This window comes from Paramormyrops kingsleyae, chromosome 25 (assembly GCF_048594095.1).
Source record: "Paramormyrops kingsleyae isolate MSU_618 chromosome 25, PKINGS_0.4, whole genome shotgun sequence".
NCBI classification, from domain to species: domain Eukaryota; kingdom Metazoa; phylum Chordata; class Actinopteri; order Osteoglossiformes; family Mormyridae; genus Paramormyrops; species Paramormyrops kingsleyae.
The window spans coordinates 30,307,610-30,329,486 of record NC_132821.1 but is presented as its reverse complement, the minus strand read 5'-3'; the positions used below and the strand labels follow the sequence as shown (position 1 = coordinate 30,329,486).

Below are 21,877 nucleotides of genomic sequence, written 5' to 3'. Positions count from 1 at the left end.
GGCTGAAATGAAGCGTTTGCGCCGGTCGCCTACCTGCCGGCGGCCTGACGCTAATTCGGCCTGGCAGCTGAGAGCAGCTTCGCACAACTTTCTCAGCCTTTCTAAGTAATTGGTGACCTAGGACCCCCATCTCACATGGGCGACCGCGGAGAGCTACTTCCAGCCCTGCAGAGGGGGTCAATCTGAATGCAGGATTGTTCTGAACTTTAAAGCATGTGACCTTGCCGGGAAGCCCCCCTCTCTCACACCTCCAGAGCCCGCCTCTCCGTGTATATTCGCACTTTGATCTCTCTGTGCCGTGCTCACTTTACCTTTCATATTCCACAGTCAGGTGTGACTCAGCAGAAAAATAACCGTGTCTTCTAAGGCGAGTAAGTGCAGGTAGACTCGTGATGACAAATATTTAGCCGTGATTTTTTTTTTTGACCGCATTTGTGAACAAATTTATTCCCATTTATACCTGGCTTTTGTTGTGAATCTGTAGTCGAGTGGATTTGTTGCATTTAATTCAGAAACAGAATACATTAGAGGTACTGGAATTAAATGCCACTGAAATTAAAGACGAATTCTTGAACTTATTCCTGACATTTTTATGACGTTATTTATGGATTAATTAAAACGGAGTAGCAGATGGAGTATAACCCAATGAAGCACAGCATACTGTGGCTCACGGCGAAGTCCTCTTCGGGAATCCTGGCCCCTCCCAGTGACGCCCCACTCTGCCCTAACAATCAATTAGTCTCCACTGACACAACAGAAATCCCGTCCGCCACACTCAGCTCACTGCGCTCCGGCGGCGCCATCTCTCAGCCTGGGACACGCTGTCTCCTAGCCCCCCCCCCAATTTTCTAATTATGCATTGTGAAATAGCCTAATTATACCTCGTCTCAAAATGCTGGAACTGGGGCATGACGCGTCATCGCACTACCACAGATGCCTCTTTCCATGTCGTGGAAAGACTTTCAGCCAGAGCTACGACGGGGGGCGGCGCCGAGGACGAGGCTGAGAGCAGCCGCCGCGGAGCTGAGCAGAGCCGCGGGATTTGTTGCAAATAACAGACACAATCCCTTTCATCGCACTCCTATTCAGGCTATTGGGATCCCCTCCCAGAAATGATATCAACATGAATTTAATTCATCACAGGACAAAATCCTACACACCCGCAGGGAATTGTGTTACATTCGCCGCGAAAAGCGTGCCTCGGATCCCGCCTTTTCCTAAAAATGCCATCATCAAATGTCACCAGCAGACATATACTCCGATTTGTATGGATATTATACGTTCCGCAAATCAACAGCATTTTTCTGATCTCAGTCGAAACATCGGTCGCATCCCTTTCCCCCGTATCCATTCCATGTATCAGCAGTCTTATATTTCTGATTTTACACCATCGAATGATACGATATTTACACAAAAACCAGACTCTCCCATTTTCTTCTGGTTTCTTCAATTCACAAAAAAAAGGGAAGGGATGAAAATCTTGGTGGCAATTATTTTGAAAATTGAAAACTGCATGAAACAGCCATGCGCGTGCAGTGTTGGCAGGGATCTACATGCGAGTTTAATTCATTACAACAACAAAATAATATTTTTTTTTTCACTTTGATCAGATTGGCTCTAAGTAAAACACGATGAAGAAATACAAAAAAATAACTGCATCTTTTAATACGCAAAAATATTGGTTGGATTTTGGATCTCTTTAAAAGTCTATGGATATTTTTAAAAACAAAAATAGATGCAATGCATTTACATAATATTACATATATGAAATTATAAACGATGCAAGTCAATTTAGTCATCGTGTAAAATTAATCAAAAGAAAGCGTGTCGTTTGCGTGGTAAACAGGGGGAAAGACGCATGCAAGCATTATTTTAACTAAATTCTGTTTAAAATATGAAATAAAAGAAAGCTGTTCGTTTTATGGGACTCTAAATATCCTGAAAATATCCAAAGATAATAAGTGACCATTATTATTGTATAATATTGTATCCCAGCAATAAATTACTACAGTCAAACACCTTTTGTTAACACGTAATAATGATTACATTATCTCTTTATTTCTCGGTAACCATCATGTACGTGCATGATCTGAGGGTGCAGTTATTCCATTATCTTCTGAATTTAAAAAACATACATATATACGGACATTAAAATGCAATATGTAGCCTATATATTATATATTTCCGGAATTCTGTGGTTCCCGTGCAAGCATATGCAACTTCATACGCGTATGGTTCTTACGTTTACAAAAGGCTGCTTTGTTTTCAGCATGGCGGCTCATTATCTTATGCCTGTGAATGACATTTAGAAATGCTTTTCACTAAGTTCATGTACTGGTCGGGATGTCAGGTGAAAGACGGAGGTGAATGGCAAAATAGAGTACGACGATTCTGTCGGCTTTCCCTTCACTGTTCGCAGTGAAATATCAATTATGTAAGCTATTAATAGTACGTGTTAATTAGCTGTGCCTTATCCAAGCGTACATGCAAATTATTTTCATTAACGTGGTTTCTGATGATTTTCCCGACAAAAGTGTCTGCTTCCCCACATCTTAAAATGATTCGAGGCTGCCATCTGTCGGTTTGCACAGTGAACTACAATCATTTTTTCATTTATACATTTATTATCACGGGTTTAGGAGTCTTAACAGGCACCCACTCTATTGCTGAATAATGTCAGTAACGTATTTCTTATATACTCCAATTAAAAATCAGCCACTCTGAAGAGACTCATTAGGAAGGCCAGCACAGTCACAGAACTGACACTGAATAGACTCATCGGGGAGGCCAGCACAGTCACTGGACTGACACTGAACAGACTCATCGGGGAGGCCAGCACAGTCACTGGACTGACACTGAACAGACTCATCGGGGAGGCCAGCACAGTCACTGGACTGACACTGAATAGACTCATCGGGGAGGCCAGCACAGTAACATAACTGACACTGAATAGACTCATCGGGGAGGCCAGCACAGTCACAGGACTGACACTGAATAGACTCATCGGGGAGGCCAGCACAGTCACAGGACTGACACTGAATAGACTCATCGGGGAGGCCAGCACAGTCACAGGACTGACACTGAATAGACTCATCGGGGAGGCCAGCACAGTCACAGGACTGACACTGAATAGACTCATCGGGAAGGCCAGCACCGTCACAGGACTGACACTGAACAGACTCATGGGGAAGGCCAGCTCCGTTACAGGACTGACACTGAATAGACTCATCGGGGAGGCATAGCTTTACATCCAAATATTTATGGCCCTAAGTTGCATGCAAAGTAAATTATTTATGCACTTAGAGGAAAGCTACAAGTGTATGGTTTTACCGAATGATAAGATGTACTAACTTTTTCTGAAAATTCAACTGTTTTTTTCTTAACTCCAAAAAATGACACACGTGAAATGTTTGCTAAATATGTTCATAAAGACTCAGGTAGCATCCATTCAGACAAAGCACATAAAAGCAACGTCTATTTTAAATTTGTTTATTCGTTCAAAAGCACCACTTCCCAGAGTAACATTTCTTCTCGCGTGTTATGAATTATAACAACTTTTCAAATCTTCCGTCACTTCTTGTAAACTTAATGGACAGTCATTGATTTGAACACCACAGAACAACAAATACCCTACCCCCCAATCCCCCCCCCCCCCCAAAAAAAAGAAATAAAAAATCTGACTGCACACGATTACTGTTAGTAGCCATCCCAATTGTTAAGGACACTTGCTTAGTGGTTTTCTTTGGTAAACGGAATTTAATGTCCTTACTGTTATTTTATTGGATGCTAAACAAAACGTTTGCTTTGTGACCTGAAATGCATTATGGGACTGGTGACATGTGGACTCTGGCATACACTATCACACCATGATCAGGAGCGAAGGTCCTTGTGACCTGATAAGGAGCAAATGGAGCTCGGTTCTGTGCTGAGAGGTACCCCTGAATTTCTCCGTAGGTCTAATAATTCTTGAGCAGCCAAGTGGGGGCAGCAACGCCAGAGTGAATGAAGTAGTTCCACCACCATGGCTTCTCCTGCCTCTCCTCGCCATTCTCCCCCAGCTCGCTCAAGGTGTAGCGCTCAAACTGGTTGTAGGGGTCAAAGCGGTCGTAGTTGTCCACCGAGGGGAAGCTGTAGATGTCCGCGGGGGCTGCCCGGGCGAGTTTCCTCAGCACGAAGTCCACGCGGCCAGCCTTCTGCATGCGCCGAGGAAGGTGGACCTTCTTCATCACCCTTGTGTAGCCCGGGGCGGAGGCGGTGAGGATGTGGATGCCTGGATTTAACAGCCTCCAGTAGTCCCCGTCTTCCGCTAACAGATACGGCATTAAGTTAGTGTCTTTTGCCATTGTTCTGTCCCTCATAGTGTAAAGGTTTTAGTATATATCTAACATTTAAACAGGCAGCTAAAATAATGCTCCAGAAATCAGTATAACCTTATTCTATATATAGACTAATCTGAAAATAGAGTTTCAAGGGATGCAACAATCTACAGCCTAGCGATTCCATTTCTGATAATACTAAAGCAGTGTTATTCTGTCAACTCTTAATGCATAGACAAAATCTACTTTGAGCAGGGATTAAGGGTTATATTAAGCATAATAAAGGAATTAAATGTTTGATGCAACATTACAATCAGCTTAAAGACAATACCATAATCGTTGGAAGGTCTTACACTTTTGAAAAGCAAAAAAATGACCATTTTCTTTCAAATGTATATACTGTACTACATTTTGCATGTTCCAAGTTTAGTAAAATTAATATTTTCTTAAGGATGTAAATATATTTAAGTAGCCTGAGTAGGCAGTTGTTTTTAAACAGTCCTGTTCATCAGTAGTGATGTTACAGTGCTGAGGAGTGTAACAGCATCTCTCAGCTATGACTGTTCATCAGACTGGTCCCTAGTGCAAACACCCATCAGCATATGGTCAGTTACTGCAAGTCTGGTCGACTAAACAAATCTGAAACTGTTAAAATCTGATCCTCCTAGTGGCAGAAAACATCCATAATCAACTTGAAAAAGCACTTACCTTTAAAAGGAAACTATCCATTTAAAAGGTTGCTTATACTTAAAACATTGCTACTGTGATAAAAGAACAAAATCACATTATTTTATACCCACCTGAGATCCAGGTGAATAATAATAATAATAATTTTGGTGTTTTTTCACATAGTTTTGGGAGGGTAAAATATGTCTTAAAGCTTTAAATCTTAAAGCTATAACTGTCCTTTTTATGGTCGCAGAGACAGTATGAGATATTTGATCAGACCCATAATGTCCTGTCTGTTGGGAATTGTTGGGTCTCAGCAGGATGTACTATGTATGGAGATAATATCTCGGATCACAGTGCTTAGAATGCACCGTTGTCCATTCAGGTTCAGCTGTTACCGGTTGTGATGTCGTGCCGTATTCCCTTGACTGATATCCGCGCGCCCTTGATTCCGTTTCCATTCACATCCTTTACTATCCCCTTTATGCCTCTGTGGACCTGGAAGACAGTAAAGTGGTTATGGCTGCAGTGGCTGGGAATCCGGTCGGGTAGCGAGCCGGAAGCGAACGGCGCGCTAAACGACGCACCGACTCGATGAAGCTCAGCAGCGACTCTTTGTTGCGCTTCCATTCGGGATAAAGCTCCTCTTCAGAAGGGAACTTGTCACAGCCGAGCTCCACCGTCACCTCGAAGCAGTTTGTGTGAAGGTAGTTGAAGTCGGACATTCCTATGGAGAAACGAGGACCGCGTGGCGGACGGTGTCATTCCCGACTCCTAGCTTTGCCTTGTCGCAGTCACTGCCTTCACTTATCTCCTCACATGACTAGTAATTTTTAACCTCTATCTTATTTAAACAGAGATAAGGATGGAAACTTTGATTATAAGCAGTGTTGGGCATTCCAGGTCCAGCAGCTACAAATCCATACCAAGATTTTGATTCTACCAACCAGCTGAGTACTCTGTCACTGTGACTCTTTATACTCGACTGGTTGGTAGAAACAAAATGGATTTGTAGCTCCTAGACCAGAAATTCCCAATACTGGTTATAAGAAGTAAAAAGAGAAATGTAGCAAAGCATTTTCATTTAGTAAATAATGAAAAAACATTGTGGTCAAAATTATTGGCACCCGAGAACCTGGCAAAGAAAAATATGTTTTATGAAAGACAATGGTGCCTCTCAGCCATCAGACAATGGTGCCTCTCAGCCATCAGACAATGGTGCCTCTCAGCCATCAGACAATGGTGCCTCTCAGCCATCAGATAATGCTGCCTCTCAGCCATCAGATAATGCTGCCTCTCAGCCATCAGATAATGCTGCCTCAGCCATCAGACAATGCTGACTCAGCCATCAGACAATGCTGCCTTAGCCATCAGACAATGCTGCCTCTCAGCCATCAGACAATGCTGCCTCAGCCATCAGACAATGCTGCCTCTCAGCCATCAGATAATGCTGCCTCTCAGCCATCAGACAAGGCTATGTTTCCACAGCCCTAGCATTTTTGCTATTAATAATACAACAATAATATTAATAATACAACTACATAAATACCTTATTTGGATGGTCTGCCTACAGAGTATTTGTAGCATTTCAACAACTTAGTTGAGATTCAACAATTCAGCTGTTTTGCTGTCTGTAGATACATAACAGATTACACCATATATAGAGCATATGCAACGATTCATGAACATACCGACATAGGATAATTTAATTGAATCTGACTACTCACTCAACTAATGCTGTATTAATTTATAAATACTCAGAATACCCTCCGTAGGCAGACAATCCAAATAGTGTTACCACTGCCTATAGTTAGGGTCACAGCTTATCTAATTGACGGTATGAAGCTTTATTGTTAAACTGACAGCTCACATGTGACCCCAGCAAAACCGACCTCCAGCAAAGCTGTACCACAGTGCTCCGTTAATGATGCCTCCTTTGCTGATGAAGGAGGCCCCGCATCGCTCCGTGTCTCTGTCCCCCATGGTCGGGTGGTTGTCCACGTAAGTCCTAGCCATCTGCCTGAATACCTGTAGGAGGCAGCACACATGTGCGTTTACGACTCCGCACATCCCTTCTTCGGGGTAGGAACATCACGTCAGAGCTCTCCTGCGACGGCGTGTCACCTGCTCATCCGCGGTGGGTGACAGCATCTTCTCTTCGTGAGGATGCTTGGACAAATCGAACGGATACGAGACAACCAGCTCCCCGCCGTGCAGGCTAGCCGACTGCACGAATGGGATGGACCGTATCCATTTCATCACTGCATACGTCTCCGGGGCAACCTGTACGACGGAAACAAACCTCGAATTTAACTCAATCCCATCTGCTACCTTAAGTTTGATGACACATGTGTCAAACTTGGGGTGTCAAGCAGAACACCCCAAACATCGCTACTCCGAAAGGAGACCAGGTTTTTAAAATCACTTATTTGCAAATCAACATGTGCATCCTCACACAACTACTGAATCGATCACTCAGTGCAATAAAGGCAAATGCATTTATTCCATAAATACAACTTTAAGTCCTATGCAGTGGCTCTTGCCTAACAGAGAAGGTTCTTTTCATGGTTGTGGTGAGAATCTGAGTAACAAAGACTTCTCTGCATTTGAATTACGACATTATGATGTCATGAGAACATCTAAACACAAGAATACAGCACAAATACTGATAAGTAATAAATACATGAAATACAAAATGTAGGTATAGTCAGTCATAAATAACGGAATAAATAACCCTGGTTGTTGTGTAAATGTGTTGTAAGTTTCCGCTGTTTGCTCAGGGGGCTGCACACCGCCCTGCTTGGCACTCGGTGGTGCATCAGGCAGGAGAATGGAAGGATGAGGCTGACATGAGGCAGCGTCGGGATACAGCCCCGGGCAAAGCCGACACAAAAGCGCCCCTTGTTCTCCTCTCCTTACCCTCAGCAGACATGATTCAGACGCAGGCCGGGCTCAGGTATCTGACTGAACATAAATTCCAGGCCGGGGTTAGCCATCAGCCTCCAGTTTTCAGATATCGGGGGTCCAATTACCGCCGGTTTGGGTTAATAACAAGACAAGTAAAAACCGCCGTGGTGGTGTGAACTTTGGCAGCGTCCCGAGGTCCCAGAATCCCTGGGGTCTCTGATGCCTCCTGCCGATAAATCTATCAGATGTCACTACCCAGAATGCATCTTTTGAAGTCCTCACGTTTTAAAGACCCCTTTACGTGAGTTGGCGGGTGATACTGGATGATAATTACTGGCTGAATCCCAAACTGGATCCTGGTGGAGGACTGAAAGGCCTCTTCTGCTCATGTTGGTGTTTTGCTGTGATTTCTGTTCTCTGTTTCCCATAACCACGTGTCCTGTACCAGGTTTCAGGCATAGGGCAGGACACCTTGGATAGGATGCCAATCCATTGAAGGGCACGCACGCGCACACACACGCTCATACACACACACACACACACACACACATCTGAATTCTTATCTTCGTGGGGACCATCCCTTCATTTCTATCGGAAAAACCCTAATCCCAACAATGATACCCTTAACCCCTACCCAGCCGTAACCGTAACCACAAGTAAGCAAACAAAATTGGCATTTGAGTTAAAAAGTCTTTTGAGGTAAAATCTGGTCCCCACAATATAATGTATATCTGGACCACACACAAACACACACAAACAGCTCCTATATTCCTAGCACTCATTTCTATGGGTATAACCCTAACTACGACAACCCTAACCCTTATTCAGCCCTAATCTTAACCATAAATAACAAAACAAAAAACAAGACACTTGGCATTTTTAGTGTTTTTGTTGCAGTCACAGACTTTTATGCAATTTCATTTCTCCTTGCGAGAACAGACACAATTTAACTCCACAAAAAAATCAAATTATAAAGAGATACAATTCATACCTTACCAAACCAGTAAGAGTCTTGGATCGGGATGTGGTCCGTGCGGTAATACTTGTTTCTACGGCGACCGTAGAGGATGGACGTCAGGTCGGGGAAGTTCCGGTTTAGGTCTATGCTCTGGGCATTCCCACGCCCACTGATCCATCCGTTATAGACCGGACCCTGCATGTCCCACAGTGGGGTGTTACCAAGGGGCGAGGGGGAGGGGTTGGGGGTGAGAGTCATTCAGGGGACAGGGAGAGCCTGAAATCCAGCACCTTGGAGGAGATGCCCAAGTATAGTAACTCACATGGTGGGCTGGGTTTAAAAATGCTCAAAGTCCCATGATGCCTTGCTTCCCACTCAAACCGCTAACACATAAACGACCCGCTAAACGGCAGATCGCAGCCTTCTGAAGCAGTGAGGGAGGGTGAAGAAAGGCATTCTGGGAAGGGTGTCATTCCTTACACGTTTTAAACTAGAGTGCCAGGGTTTGCTTTTCCGTTTGGTGTCACATTACGGTTCAGCGGTAACATCCGAAAGGATGCGGTGACTCGTGTCTCTCAAAAGCTAAATTTGTCTGAGCATAATGTGCAGCTTTGATGTTTTACCAAATTCAGATAACCATCAAACGTTTCAGTAATTCCTGGCTTCTCACGTGTGCCCTTGTTTTGAACTGATACAAAAAATTACTGGTACTGCACCATAATTATACATGTATTAATGCATTAATATGCCCTTTTAAACAAAAAAGACAATTGGATATATTATCCATCCATCCATCCATCCATCCATAAATCCTTCCTCCAACTGCTTATCCTGGTCAGGGTTGGCTGAGGTCAATCCACATCCACATAGCAGAATTTTCATTCCTAGTGTAAAACTGTCGACATATTACATCAGAAGAAAACTATTATTTATGTTGAGATAATTACAAATGTAGCACTTAAATTATTATTATTAGTCTCTAGTCGCTATTAGCATCTAATGATAGTATTCTACTATTAGTCTTCTACCATTAGTGTTTCATTGTTGTTATTAGTAATCTACTATTAGCATGTGGAATTTGAAAGAGCAAAGAGAAAAGACCCAGAAATTTCTCCGTTAGTTGAAATCTACTTGGGCCAACAGCCTTCCCACTTCCAGATGTTCTGAGGCACTTAACCTAGACTTCCATTTGTTCATTAATACAATGTATCTGGTTTACGATCACGGCAGTCTCTGATTGGTTATGGAAATCTGTGGCTGGTCATGTAAATCTTACCGTTAACATGTTTAATGACACCCAGACCAGGAAAGGTTAGGCTCGGCCTGAGGAGGTCACAGTCTGGTAGTGGGCGGCCTTGTCTCAGCACTGGTTAGACCCCCGAGATTGAATCATGGAAACTGATATTTACTTCCTGGTTCTCTGGCTCATTGCTATCCTCTACCTCTGCGGCCGCCAGCCCGTAGCCATCGGGGTTCATGGAGGCCAGGATGTGGATGCGGGTGGTGTTGATCAGCGTCTGGATCCGCTCGTTGCCCAGTTGGTACTCAGAGCACAGGTACTGGGCCAGGTAGATGAGCAGCTGCCTACCCAGTACCTCATTCCCATGCATGTTGCCCACAAATTTCATCTCTGGCTCCACTGAGGGCAGAGGATGAGGAGAATGAGGATCCATCCAAACATACTTCAAGTAAACAAAGGCTTCAAAATAACAGCCCACATACTGTGCATATAAAAGATTAAGAAGCATACGTGATAGTAGCAGAATTAAACTCACAAAAAACATTAAAATCCATCAAATTATGTCATTTTTTAAACGATAGGAAATTACATCACAAAATAAAAAGAAATTGAATTGTGCAACTACTAGAAATGTGAATAATTTTTTAAATGTGACTAGATCCATGGCGGGGGGGTGAAGATGCTACTGGAAAAAGTCACTCTATATTCCCCAAGAGTCTGTAGCTAACAGACTATAGTGTCCTTACTGATCTTATTGTGAGATATATTTACATTTTATGTCACTTTCATCCAAATCATCATATAGGTCAGGAGAGTGTGGGGTCAGGGAGGTGGATTCCCAAGCAGTCAGCATCTCCTGAGATACTCAGGTTAGGGGCCCTTCACAGGGGCTCAACATGGACATCGTTACTCTGCCAGCCATGGGATTCAAACCCATGGGAATGTACTGAGCAACATGCTGCCTGGTTTACCTGTTTAAAGGCAGTCTGGTACCTGATTAAAGGAGGTCTGGTACCTGTTTAAAGGCAGTCTGGTACCTGATTAAAGGAGGTCTGGTACCTGTTTAAAGGCAGTCTGGTACCTGATTAAAGGTAGTCTGGTACCTGATTAAAGGCGGTCTGGTACCTGTTTAAAGGCAGTCTGCTACCTGATTAAAGGCAGTCAGGTACCTGTTTAAAGGTAGTCTGCTACCTGATTAAAGGCAGTCTGGTACCTGTTTAAAGGCAGTCTGCTACCTGATTAAAGGCAGTCTGGTACCTGTTTAAAGGTAGTCTGCTACCTGATTAAAGGCAGTCTGGTACCTGTTTAAAGGTAGTCTGGTACCTGATTAAAGGCAGTCAGGTACCTGTTTAAAGGCAGTCTGCTACCTGTTTAAAGGTAGTCTAGTACCTGATTAAAGGCAGTCTGCTACCTGATTAAAGGTAGTCTGGTACCTGATTAAAGGCGGTCTGGTACCTGTTTAAAGGCAGTCTGCTACCTGATTAAAGGCAGTCAGGTACCTGTTTAAAGGTAGTCTGCTACCTGATTAAAGGCAGTCTGGTACCTGTTTAAAGGTAGTCTGGTACCTGATTAAAGGCAGTCAGGTACCTGTTTAAAGGTAGTCTGCTACCTGATTAAAGGCAGTCTGGTACCTGTTTAAAGGTAGTCTGCTACCTGATTAAAGGCAGTCTGGTACCTGTTTAAAGGTAGTCTGGTACCTGATTAAAGGCAGTCAGGTACCTGTTTAAAGGCAGTCTGCTACCTGTTTAAAGGCAGTCTGCTACCTGTTTAAAGGTAGTCTAGTACCTGATTAAAGGCAGTCTGCTACCTGATTAAAGGTAGTCTGGTAGCTGTTTAAAGGTAGTCTGCTACCTGATTAAAGGCAGTCTGCTACCTGTTTAAAGGTAGTCTGCTACCTGATTAAAGGCAGTCTGCTACCTGATTAAAGGTAGTCTGCTACCTGATTAAAGGCAGTCTGATACCTGTTTAAAGGCAGTCAGGTACCTGATTAAAGGCAGTCTGGTACCTGATTAAAGGCTGTCTGTGTTGCATAAGACCACAAGATACCATGTTTAAAGTCTTCTGACAGAACACAGTGAAGAATTACTCTATCAACACTTCCTTATAAATCCAACTGTGGGGAAGGTCAGGAAGAATATCACTTACGAATATCGTGCTGTCCGGGATTGTTGGAGAACTCGATGACCAGGAGGTCCTTCCCCTCGACACTGCGGCCGATGCTGTACGTCCTGGAGATGTCGGAGCACTTCGTAGCCGTCTTCTTCAGGATGCTGAACATCTGCGCGTTGGATTGATAGGTGAACTGGATGACGGTGGACGGCCCCTCAGGTGAGATCTCAGCCACAGCAACTTCCTGCTGGGCTGGATGTCCGAATTCAGGAGGAAGGACAAGACAAGAGAACTTAGCTGAAGAACTGTATTACAAGATTACCACACAAATAGGCACTCCAAATCGAGTTTTTAAGAGACTATGAACCTTTTTCACATCCCAGACATTTTCACTGTATAGCAAATTTATTGTATATGTAAAAACTACTTTTCTTTCCTCCAGAACATGTAAAACACGTGATTATACTCCACCAATTACAGATTCTCCATGGGACCTATCCTAAAGGTCAGTAGAAATGGACAATATTTATTTCATGACTCATAAAAAAGAACATAATCAGTGGTTGTTCCTGTAGCCAAATGTGCTTCAGAAAATAAAAACTCAAAAGTAATAGTCCATATACTGTGTATATAAAATATTAAGAAACATATATGATAATACATAGCAGAATTAAACTCACCCAAAAAAATAAATAAAAACCATGAAATACTGTCATTTTTTTAACATTCAGGAAATGACATCGTAAAACGAAAGGAAATGACATCGTAAAACGACAGGAAGTGACATGAAATGGCAGGAAACTAGCAGCAGCATTGCCTAGATTTAAATAATTTTGCAATGCATCAGTGATGAGGCGTTGGCTCCAATGATCCCACCTCTGAGGGTCTCCAAGGGGTCATAGCAGCCCTCCTCCTCGCTGCCGAAGAAGCGGTCACAGTCCAGGAAGTATGGCCAGGCCATGTCGATGCCCTCGAAGGCGTGCTCGCAGCCCCGTCGCACGGCCTCGCACGTGCTGCGGCACGGCTTGAGCGTGCGCCCATCCTGACAGCGGGGCGCCAGCACGGAGCAGCCCAGCATACGGATGTCCGGGGAGCACTCGCCCCGGAGCAGGGAGTGCACCACGCTCAGGAGCAGATACTCGGCCCCTGTCTCCGCCTCGTGGCGCCCCCGGTGGTCCAGGAGGTTGGGGAAGGTGATCTTCTTGTAGGGCATGTCTTCGCAGTAGCCTAGCACCATGTCTGTGCACGTGCCTGGAAATGACAGGTATTCTGTGCTCGTGCGAGGGAGGGGTGCGCGCTAATCAAGTTACTATTCAACTCACCGTAGACATATTTCAGGGCAGATTAAAACAAACAATATAAACAACTGCATTTTATGGATCTACGAGAGTCAAACGTTATGTTTTATAATATAACAATAATATGCATTTTAAGGAAACACTTTTAGTTTTTTTAAATCATTTTTCAAGCAAGTTATGGGTCTGCAAACCTGTACTGCAATCTTCGCAATATTAAAAATAAAACTGTCAAGCCGAATTAACAGCAATGCATCCTTTAGAATCGAGTAATATTTAATGGGCCCTATTAAAACATTTAATGTTGACTTAGGGAATGATTGCATGTTTGAAACATGCGATCAGGCCTTATATTCAAAAAAATTGAATTGCTGGCTGGCCAGTATCCCGTTGCCCTCTACGTTTCTCAGAGGTGTTTTCACTATTAGATTTCTGTCCGATTTGTGGATTGTAGATCATTGGTAACCAGCCCCCAGCCTGGCCTGGCCCTGGAGCACCAGCTCCCCCCACAGAGCTATGCGGATCAGGTCTCAGCTTGCTCTTGCTACCTGAAACTCTTTCACGCCCTGTCCTTGCAAGTGCCACTCATTTAATGGACTGTGATAGTTTTCTGACCTTTAAAAGTTGCTAGCAGAATTCATCACACGCTCAGCTGATTTAAATTATTAAGTACGCAATTAATGCTTAGACAGGCGTGTGCAAAAGGCCCAAGTCATCTCCAAGTCATGTACCCTTGAAGTGATTCTAAATACAGAAGTGGGTCTTACGCTATGATGGCTAAGTGTACCTAATAAAGTGGCCGCTGAGTAGGATGCCCACGTAATCCATATCAGGGGGACGCTATGAGCTACTTCAGGTTTTACAATCTACTTTAATACTGAAAGGCTCCTGTGCTCGGCTAAATAGTTCAGTTCTTCTTCTGCTTTGAATGGTTTGAGTCTTTGCTTGAAAGTCTCATCCAGCTGTTTCACATTAACATCAGTGACACATGCATGATTATCGGAGACTGACCAATCAGCACAAAGCAAGAACTCAGTGCTTAAGTGAAATCCAGGTCCTTTTAATTGAATGTGTAGTATACAAGCCCTGTCCTAGCCCATAGCTACCCCTCTCCCGACGTGGATTAACAGATACGATAAGAATGCTTTCTTTTTTTCAGAAGAAGACCTACCTTTATCTTCTGGCGTAGTCTGGCATCTTCCTGAAAGAGATCACACAGTATTGGAAAATGAATGCTAAGCTGAGAGCGTCAGGGTACAGTTTGACACTAGAGGGCAGGGCAATGCCGTAAAATGTATTCGCTTTGAAAGGAAAGAGTAAGAAGGAGAAATCACAGAAATTCGCTGCGGTTCCTTTAATGGTCGAATCGCCAAAAGAGAATTAAATTACTGTCAGAGAGTTAGCCTTTACACACATCAATGCTTTATGGACACTTTCGTAATCAGACTGTTTCAATGTCGCGTAATAAATTAAAACATGACTTAGTGCTTTACTTTTTTTTTTTTACTTTATCTGTCCCGAAAAAAAAACGCCATACTTTCAAAAAGCTCCACATATACGCTGGCATGCCGCTGAAATGACTTAATAGGAAAAAAAACTCACGTAAAACATACGAACATTTCCGATTGCAGTTGTACGTAAAAGTATTAATTTGTACCTTACCTAGTCGGCGGTCTTCGGGTTCGCATGGCGGCGGCGCGCACCAAACAAGAGCAGATACAATACTTAACGCGAAGAGTGTGGAGATCATCTTCATCTTTGGTTGTGTCCCATACGTGCAGTTCGTACTGTGATGTGGCACTAAGCTCACGCTGTCCGCTGTAATTAGCCACTACGGAGCATCCCCCGCATACCGCAAAAAGACGCCTGTATATTATTCTCAGATTTCAAAAGACAAAAAAATGTAGACGTAGAGAGAGGTTTCCCAGTAGAGGTCTAGAAGTGCATGTTTGTGTCTGCTGAGTTTTTAGTTTTTTTCCAGTGTCTGTAATTGGATTGGTACTTGGTACTATAGGCTACTAAACTTATTAGTTTTTATATCTGGTGAAATTACCAAAGTCTATCTAAGGTTATTAGACTTTAACGGTAGTATAATATTATTAATTTATAGTAATAATATACATATAGCTCTAAATGCACTAAAATAATAAGCTTCAAACAAGAGAGGAGACTAAGACGTGATCTGCACGTTTAGGAGGCGAAACTGTGCAAGAGACAGGGTGACGAGTTTAGGCGCGTGTTGTTCAGTGTGAAGTAAAAAACATGAAAAGTCCAAATATTTAAATATAAATGTAGTCCTAACCCACGGTATATTACGTAAGAAAACTCGATAGAACATTTCATGTAATATGATAAAACATGGAAAATGTTTAATATAAGATTCGATTCAATTCAATTGTTGTATTGTCATGTGTACGAGTACCATGTACAATGAAATGCTGCTTGCATGTGCTCCTGCAGACAGTGAACATAGACAACAAGACAGCTAGACAACAGGATGATAATAAGATGATAATACATCGAGAAATTTCATAGAAGATGACAATACATGGGCTGCCGGTGTCGACGGAAGGTCTTTGGTTTGCGCCCCCTCTCAAGATGTCGCCCTTCACAGGATTGCGCCACTGATTATACTACAATACATCAGACGCATTGTTGCATTTCCTGATATTACTCTTCAATCCATCAGCCCTTGTGTGATTTTACTGCGCAGGGATGTGTGGAAAAATAACAACACATAGTAAACAACGATCCACTTTGACACAATAGAACTTTATTCAACAAATATCGCCATTAGTCTTCGCAGTCCGTAGTTCACATAAAGGCCGTACAACTATATCCACACTAACGACACAGTTTAATATTCTCACTATTACATTCTCTTTCACCTGTTCAAACGGAACGATAAATCTATAAACTGAACTAGTATTATTTTATAAATGTCAACTCTGCATGAAAATATTCACCAGGAGTGCGAATCCATGTTTAAGTAATCTGGCAGTACTTATTTATATGACAGAAGCTAAAATACTACAAGGAAACACATACTTTTCTTTGGGGCTTAATCTAAATAACAAGGGCAAAAATGCATTATGTTTTTCCATGCTGGACATGAGTGATATCACCAAGATCAATGTTTCAAGCAGGTTTTGTGCTGAAATAGAGAAGACCTCTCATAATGTTTCTCATCTGATGGGAGTTAAGGGAGGGACAATGAGTTGAATCCCGCTGTGTGTAGGATTATTGTGTGCTGCCAATCACTCCGTTACCCACGCCTCATTGGTTACCTTTCTGTGCACCACTGTCAGTGATTGGTAGAGCATTGTAGTCCTGCCCATTCTGGATTCCGAAGCTTAATTTCTCCTAACACTCTCTCCATGTGAACTGTGTACTGTCACAATGAGTGGCACGTAAAAATTGGTATTAAGCTGCACAAAGAGCTGTGTGTATCCAGAAATGTATCCCATTAGTAACTTTAATAACATAGATAACCCCTTTAATGTAGTTTTGATTGCTTTTCTGACCTTTTTGCTCCAGGATTGATACTTTGTTGTACTTCACTGACTTCAGAGCAAGCGTAGCTATAAATAGCACTCACAGTTAATTAGTAGTTGGTCTAATAAGGCTGGGGGAATGGTTCCCCTCGAGAAGTGAAATCTCCATGGCTGTCCATTTGATGCTCCTGGTAGCAAAGTCAGTCTGTTCATTGTGCAGAGGAATCGATTAACACCGTGAGCATTGTCCATTTAACAGGCCTAATTACTGTTTATCTGTGCCCTCATCTCGATCCCTCTGAAAGTGACCGGAGTAGTCTCAGTGCTGCAAGCTTCTCTTTGTTTCACTTCTTGTAAATTCCCAGGCTAATTACAAACAGGAAAATAAATTTGCATCATTCAGTTTTGCGCCGGCCTGTTTGCCAAAAGTGGTACTCCGCCAAGATAACCTTTCCTTTTGTGCTGCGTGTCCTTTTTGAAGGAATAATCCTTATAAACACATTCAGATTCAAGACAACTTATCAGACGGGGCTTATAGTATGAGGATAATTGACCACGTATGGTCTCCGAGCAATTCACTTCATTTAATCTGCTCAAGCAAAACCGTAAATATTGGTGTGAAAATAAACTTGATTAAATTAAATGTTTTGTTGTTTCCTTGCTCCAGGACTAGGAATTATTTGCCATTTATAAATTGTTTAAACTCCTGTCATTCAAAGTTTTTAGAGGCACAAACGACAATGAAGTAATACTTTACTCCTCCATGAAAGAATGTTTGAAAAAAATCAGAGACATTGTAGCATGTGAAATAAAATAGAGGCATCCAGAGTGCAGATTTTCAAAGTTACATAAAAGTGCTTCGTAGCTCCATTAGCTGAACTGAGACCTAATCTCCACCGTAACAGAGTGCAAGTCCACAGAAAGCATCTCGCAAGAGGCCCTCAGAAGTGGCAGCTTTTATCTGCAGTTGTTGTTTGGAAACTCCATATGAAAAATGCATCAAAAATATACAAAATACACTTCAAAAATTGTTATCCACGCTACTTCTGAAAAACACTCAGAAAAAACAGTTTTACAGGTACATAAAAGGAGGAATGAGCAGCAATGTAATAGCAATGAGGAAGTGAACGAGCCGCCCTCTTTAGAGGAATGGGACACTCGTCGACTTCAGAGTGCACTGCTCTAATTGGCAGTTGGTTTGGGACGGCCTTTGCATTACAGCACATGGTTTTGAAGACATCCGCTATCTACAGCGGTACCTCAGTTCTCGAACTTCTGATCGAATTTTCCCCATAAGAAATAATGGAAAACCAATTAATTTCTGGTTGTCATGAGTCCTCCGTATTTAGTCCGCGTTTCAGTTTGTTTCCCATTCCGGTCATTGTATTGTCCGTTTGCGTTTTGCCCGCCTTACCTGTAATTAAACCCTGTATTCCCCGACACCCTGAAATCTGCGCCTTTGTCTACGTTCTGTCTCGCTCGGCAGGACAATATTATTATAATTAAATGTATTAATGGTTTATTATTAATGTTAAAATAATGAATAAGAAATATTTATTTTAAAATGTATTTTATTATATAACAATAATTACTGTTACTGTCTATCGTTGTCTAAATGTATTTTTACTGTCTAAATATATGTATTCAGGTAATGTAAACATGCACGATGCTATCACAGCGAATGCGAGGCTGAGACTGAAGCGTTACCCTTTGTTTCTGCTGAGAGACGTGCCGCGTGACTCATTTCCCCGCGCGTACAAGTTATCTTAGGTCGGCGTTCACGGTTTGACTTCTGAGATTCAGATCGAGTACTAGGGTTTTTTTTTCCGAACTGGTTGGTTCGACTTTTAGGAAATTCGAGTTCTAATGAGTTCAAGAACTGAGGTACCACTGTATTTGAAACAACATGGACCAAAGGACGATGGCTCCATTGCATCTTACCTACACAGTGGAGTACCTCTACATAAACACGCGGAAATCTGGAGTCTGTTACCGCGGACCGCCAAAGCTGTCCTCTCACGGCGTGCCCCCTCCCCGGCCGGGTTCCCTGTCGCTTGGACCTCCTCCCACTCTGCTCCTCAGCTTATCCTCTGGAGGCAGCAGTCATTTTCTGTGTCCAGTGAGCCACTGCGCCCCGAAGAGGGGAAGAAGTCCCTCCGTAGCAGCCGGTTGACGGCGTGCACCAGCACCTCCTTGTACTGCTGCCGCAGGAGGGAGTAGACAAAGGGGTCGGCTGCGGCCTTGCTGTATGCCAGACACCTGCTGAGGATGCCCCAACGTCGGCTGATCTGCACGTGAGGCAGGAGCTCCACCAGCCTGTCAGAGGGGCGAAACACGGGCGGCCGTGAGGTCACCTGCTCCACCCGGAGACCTTTACATATAATCAGCTCCTCGAATCAATCTTGTTCATTCATGAGTCCAGCTCATGGTATGAGGTCAAGCCTCATTTCACATGCCAGTCAACTGAAGTGATAGACTGGCGGGGGTGGGGGCAATCCAGAAAAGGCTGCTGTGTATGCGGGTTTTCGCTGCAACTCCATAATTAGATTACTAATTAAACGATTGATTGGCTGAAGAGTCCTCACACCTGGATTTGAAACAGCTGACATAAAGGTTTTCCCAAAAACCTGCATACACACCGACCCTTTGCGGATAAGATTGCCCACCCCTGCGATAGACTGTTCAGTGAGTGTTTGTGTGTCTGATATTCCAGGTACTACAACAAGTCAATAAATTCTTCCTCATAACAAGATGTTGTATGTTTTATGCAAAATGAGCAGTCGGATATCACGAATGTTCGGTTTTACCGCCGTCATTCGTTTCCATTATACTTACCGTGTGGTAACATAAGGAGCGAAGCAGAGGATAAACGATCCAATGAATACGGTAATTTTCCTAGTAGCTCGCTGTTTTCTTCTTTTTTGCTCGGCCAGGCAGCGCTGTTTGACACTGAAAGAATTGTGAATAAGAGATAAGATACTTTTGAAGGTGCAAACATATTTAAAAGTCTAAATGCAGTCATTTAAACTAGTCGATTAGGGATGTTTAAACTGCAGGTGCAACACCACATGCCTAACTTTCACTATTTTGCAATTTTGAAGCAATCCCTTTCAACACATGAAAAATAAAAAATAATAATTTTTAAAATCGCGAAAGTACCTTGGTTGAATATCTACCAGCAAGAGCAAGGTTTGCACGGTTATAATGTCTATCCTCTTGCAGTGAAACCGAGCAACTTTTAAGACTTTTATGTACGTAACGCATAATATGAGCAAGGAAAGAGCGAAGCTTGTAGCGTGGAAAGCGATGGTGAAGGCGGTATACTTTATCCTGACGCCCTCTTCTTTTAATCTCAAGGTACACGATGCGTATGCATGGCTGTAGTCAACCCAAGAGAAAATCACCGCGACCAGGGAAAATGTGAGTGAATGGACCCAGGAGTAACACACCATGACGACTGCGTCCTTGTATTGCATTTTGCGGGTGTAACTCAGGGGGAAAACGACAGCGATCCACCTGTCGATGCTTAGAGATGCCATGGTGAGCATCGTATTTGCAGTCAGAAAGGTCTCCAGGAAGCTGACGGCGCGGCACATGGGATCCCCGAACGGCTTCTGGCTCGTAATAACACCCAGAAATGTCGATGGCATGTTTAAAACGGTCATGATTATATTGCAGAACGACAGGTTCAAGATGAACACGCCGGGAACTTGTCTTCGGATGTCGGCACTGTTCATAAAGCATATCAGCACTAATAAGTTAGACAACAGAGACACAATAGCCACCAAAATAATAAACAGCGCCAAGAGGATATCTGCTAAGTCCATTTCTCAGCGCAAAGTTTCCACGATCGTATGCTTAACTTGTCGAAATGCATCCATTATGTCTTCCTGCTTGTTTCATCGCCTTAATCACTTCTCACAGTTTGCACACTGTAATTTTTATTACTGCTGTCATCTCTCATCCTTCAGTCGGAGCTCTCCAGCGTGCTGAATCCTGAATCCCTTGTTTGCAATCGGACAATTCCATACCACTCACACTGTATTCCACAGTATTGTCGTATTCCTCCCCGGTTATGACTGCTGTAACCAGAAAAGCGGCACAAGCTGGTTTAACACACGTGCTGCTGCAGGTCATGCGCGAGAGAGGCGCATTCCTCTCCACGCAATGGTGCGCCGATCTTAGGTGGTGATTTTATAATAATCCGATTTATAGGTCTTTGTGAATCCTGGCCCAGATATTCCAGTATTTAATAGTGCATAAAATCCAGCTTTGTTGACTATGACAGGTTTATGCCAGGTTTTAGAAAACAAGACGTTTAAAAAAGGCAGGACAAAATAGCACCCCACTCTCCTCTAATTTTATGCTTAAGGACACGAGTAATGAAACACCTCTCTTCCTGTGTGGAAAAAAAAAGATTACAGACATGGAAATTCAAAAGAATGACAGCAATGCACATTAAGGTAACCTTCACAGGTTAGCAGTTAAAAATTAGTGTTCACATATATACACATAGGACTTAAAGCAGTACCGGTCCTAACCGATGTGACGCCCTAGGCGAGAATTACCGCCGGCGCCCCCTGCTTGAGGCAAAGACAAATTGGCTGGAAAGTCAGCATACCGTCAGAAGTTGGCGCCCTAGGCGGCCGCCTATGTCAGCTATATGGTTGACCTGCCCTGTCTTAAAGTTTTCTGTTTGTCTAACATCTATGTATAGCTGATTTTGTTTTTTTCGGAAACGGTAATGATGATGACAATAATAATAATGGCTGATTGACATATAAGTTCTCAATATTCTTTCTCATACTGTATTCAGAAATTGGTTAATAAACTAAGGTTTGCTATCTTTGTTTTGGCAGAAACAAAACCAGGACATATATATTGCTGCT

General features: G+C 43.0%; 2 protein-coding genes across 3 annotated transcripts; both read right to left on the bottom strand.

The window, feature by feature from the left end:
- Positions 1-3,648: 3,648 nt before the first annotated feature.
- Positions 3,649-15,564, bottom strand: cpz (carboxypeptidase Z). 2 transcript variants are annotated; one of them, XM_023829520.2, is made up of 11 exons: positions 15,157-15,564; positions 14,666-14,695; positions 13,076-13,450; positions 12,236-12,451; positions 10,260-10,489; positions 8,884-9,045; positions 7,110-7,268; positions 6,878-7,013; positions 5,573-5,712; positions 5,384-5,483; positions 3,649-4,306 (listed from the first exon to the last, which is right to left on the bottom strand). In XM_023829520.2, the coding sequence occupies exons 1-11, from the start codon at positions 15,248-15,250 to the stop codon at positions 3,957-3,959; spliced, it is 1,992 nt and encodes a 663-aa protein (XP_023685288.2). In that variant the 5' UTR covers positions 15,251-15,564; the 3' UTR covers positions 3,649-3,956. The 2 variants fall into 2 exon arrangements, with proteins under 2 accessions (XP_023685288.2, XP_023685289.2); XM_023829521.2 differs by having other exon boundaries at positions 10,293-10,489; positions 15,157-15,562.
- A 743-nt stretch (positions 15,565-16,307) lies between these two features.
- Positions 16,308-21,080, bottom strand: gpr78a (G protein-coupled receptor 78a). The gene is made up of 3 exons (XM_023829773.2): positions 20,148-21,080; positions 19,824-19,937; positions 16,308-19,304 (listed from the first exon to the last, which is right to left on the bottom strand). Exons 1-3 carry the CDS (start codon positions 20,813-20,815, stop codon positions 19,067-19,069), a joined length of 1,020 nt encoding a protein of 339 aa, XP_023685541.1. The 5' UTR covers positions 20,816-21,080; the 3' UTR covers positions 16,308-19,066.
- Positions 21,081-21,877: the final 797 nt, after the last annotated feature.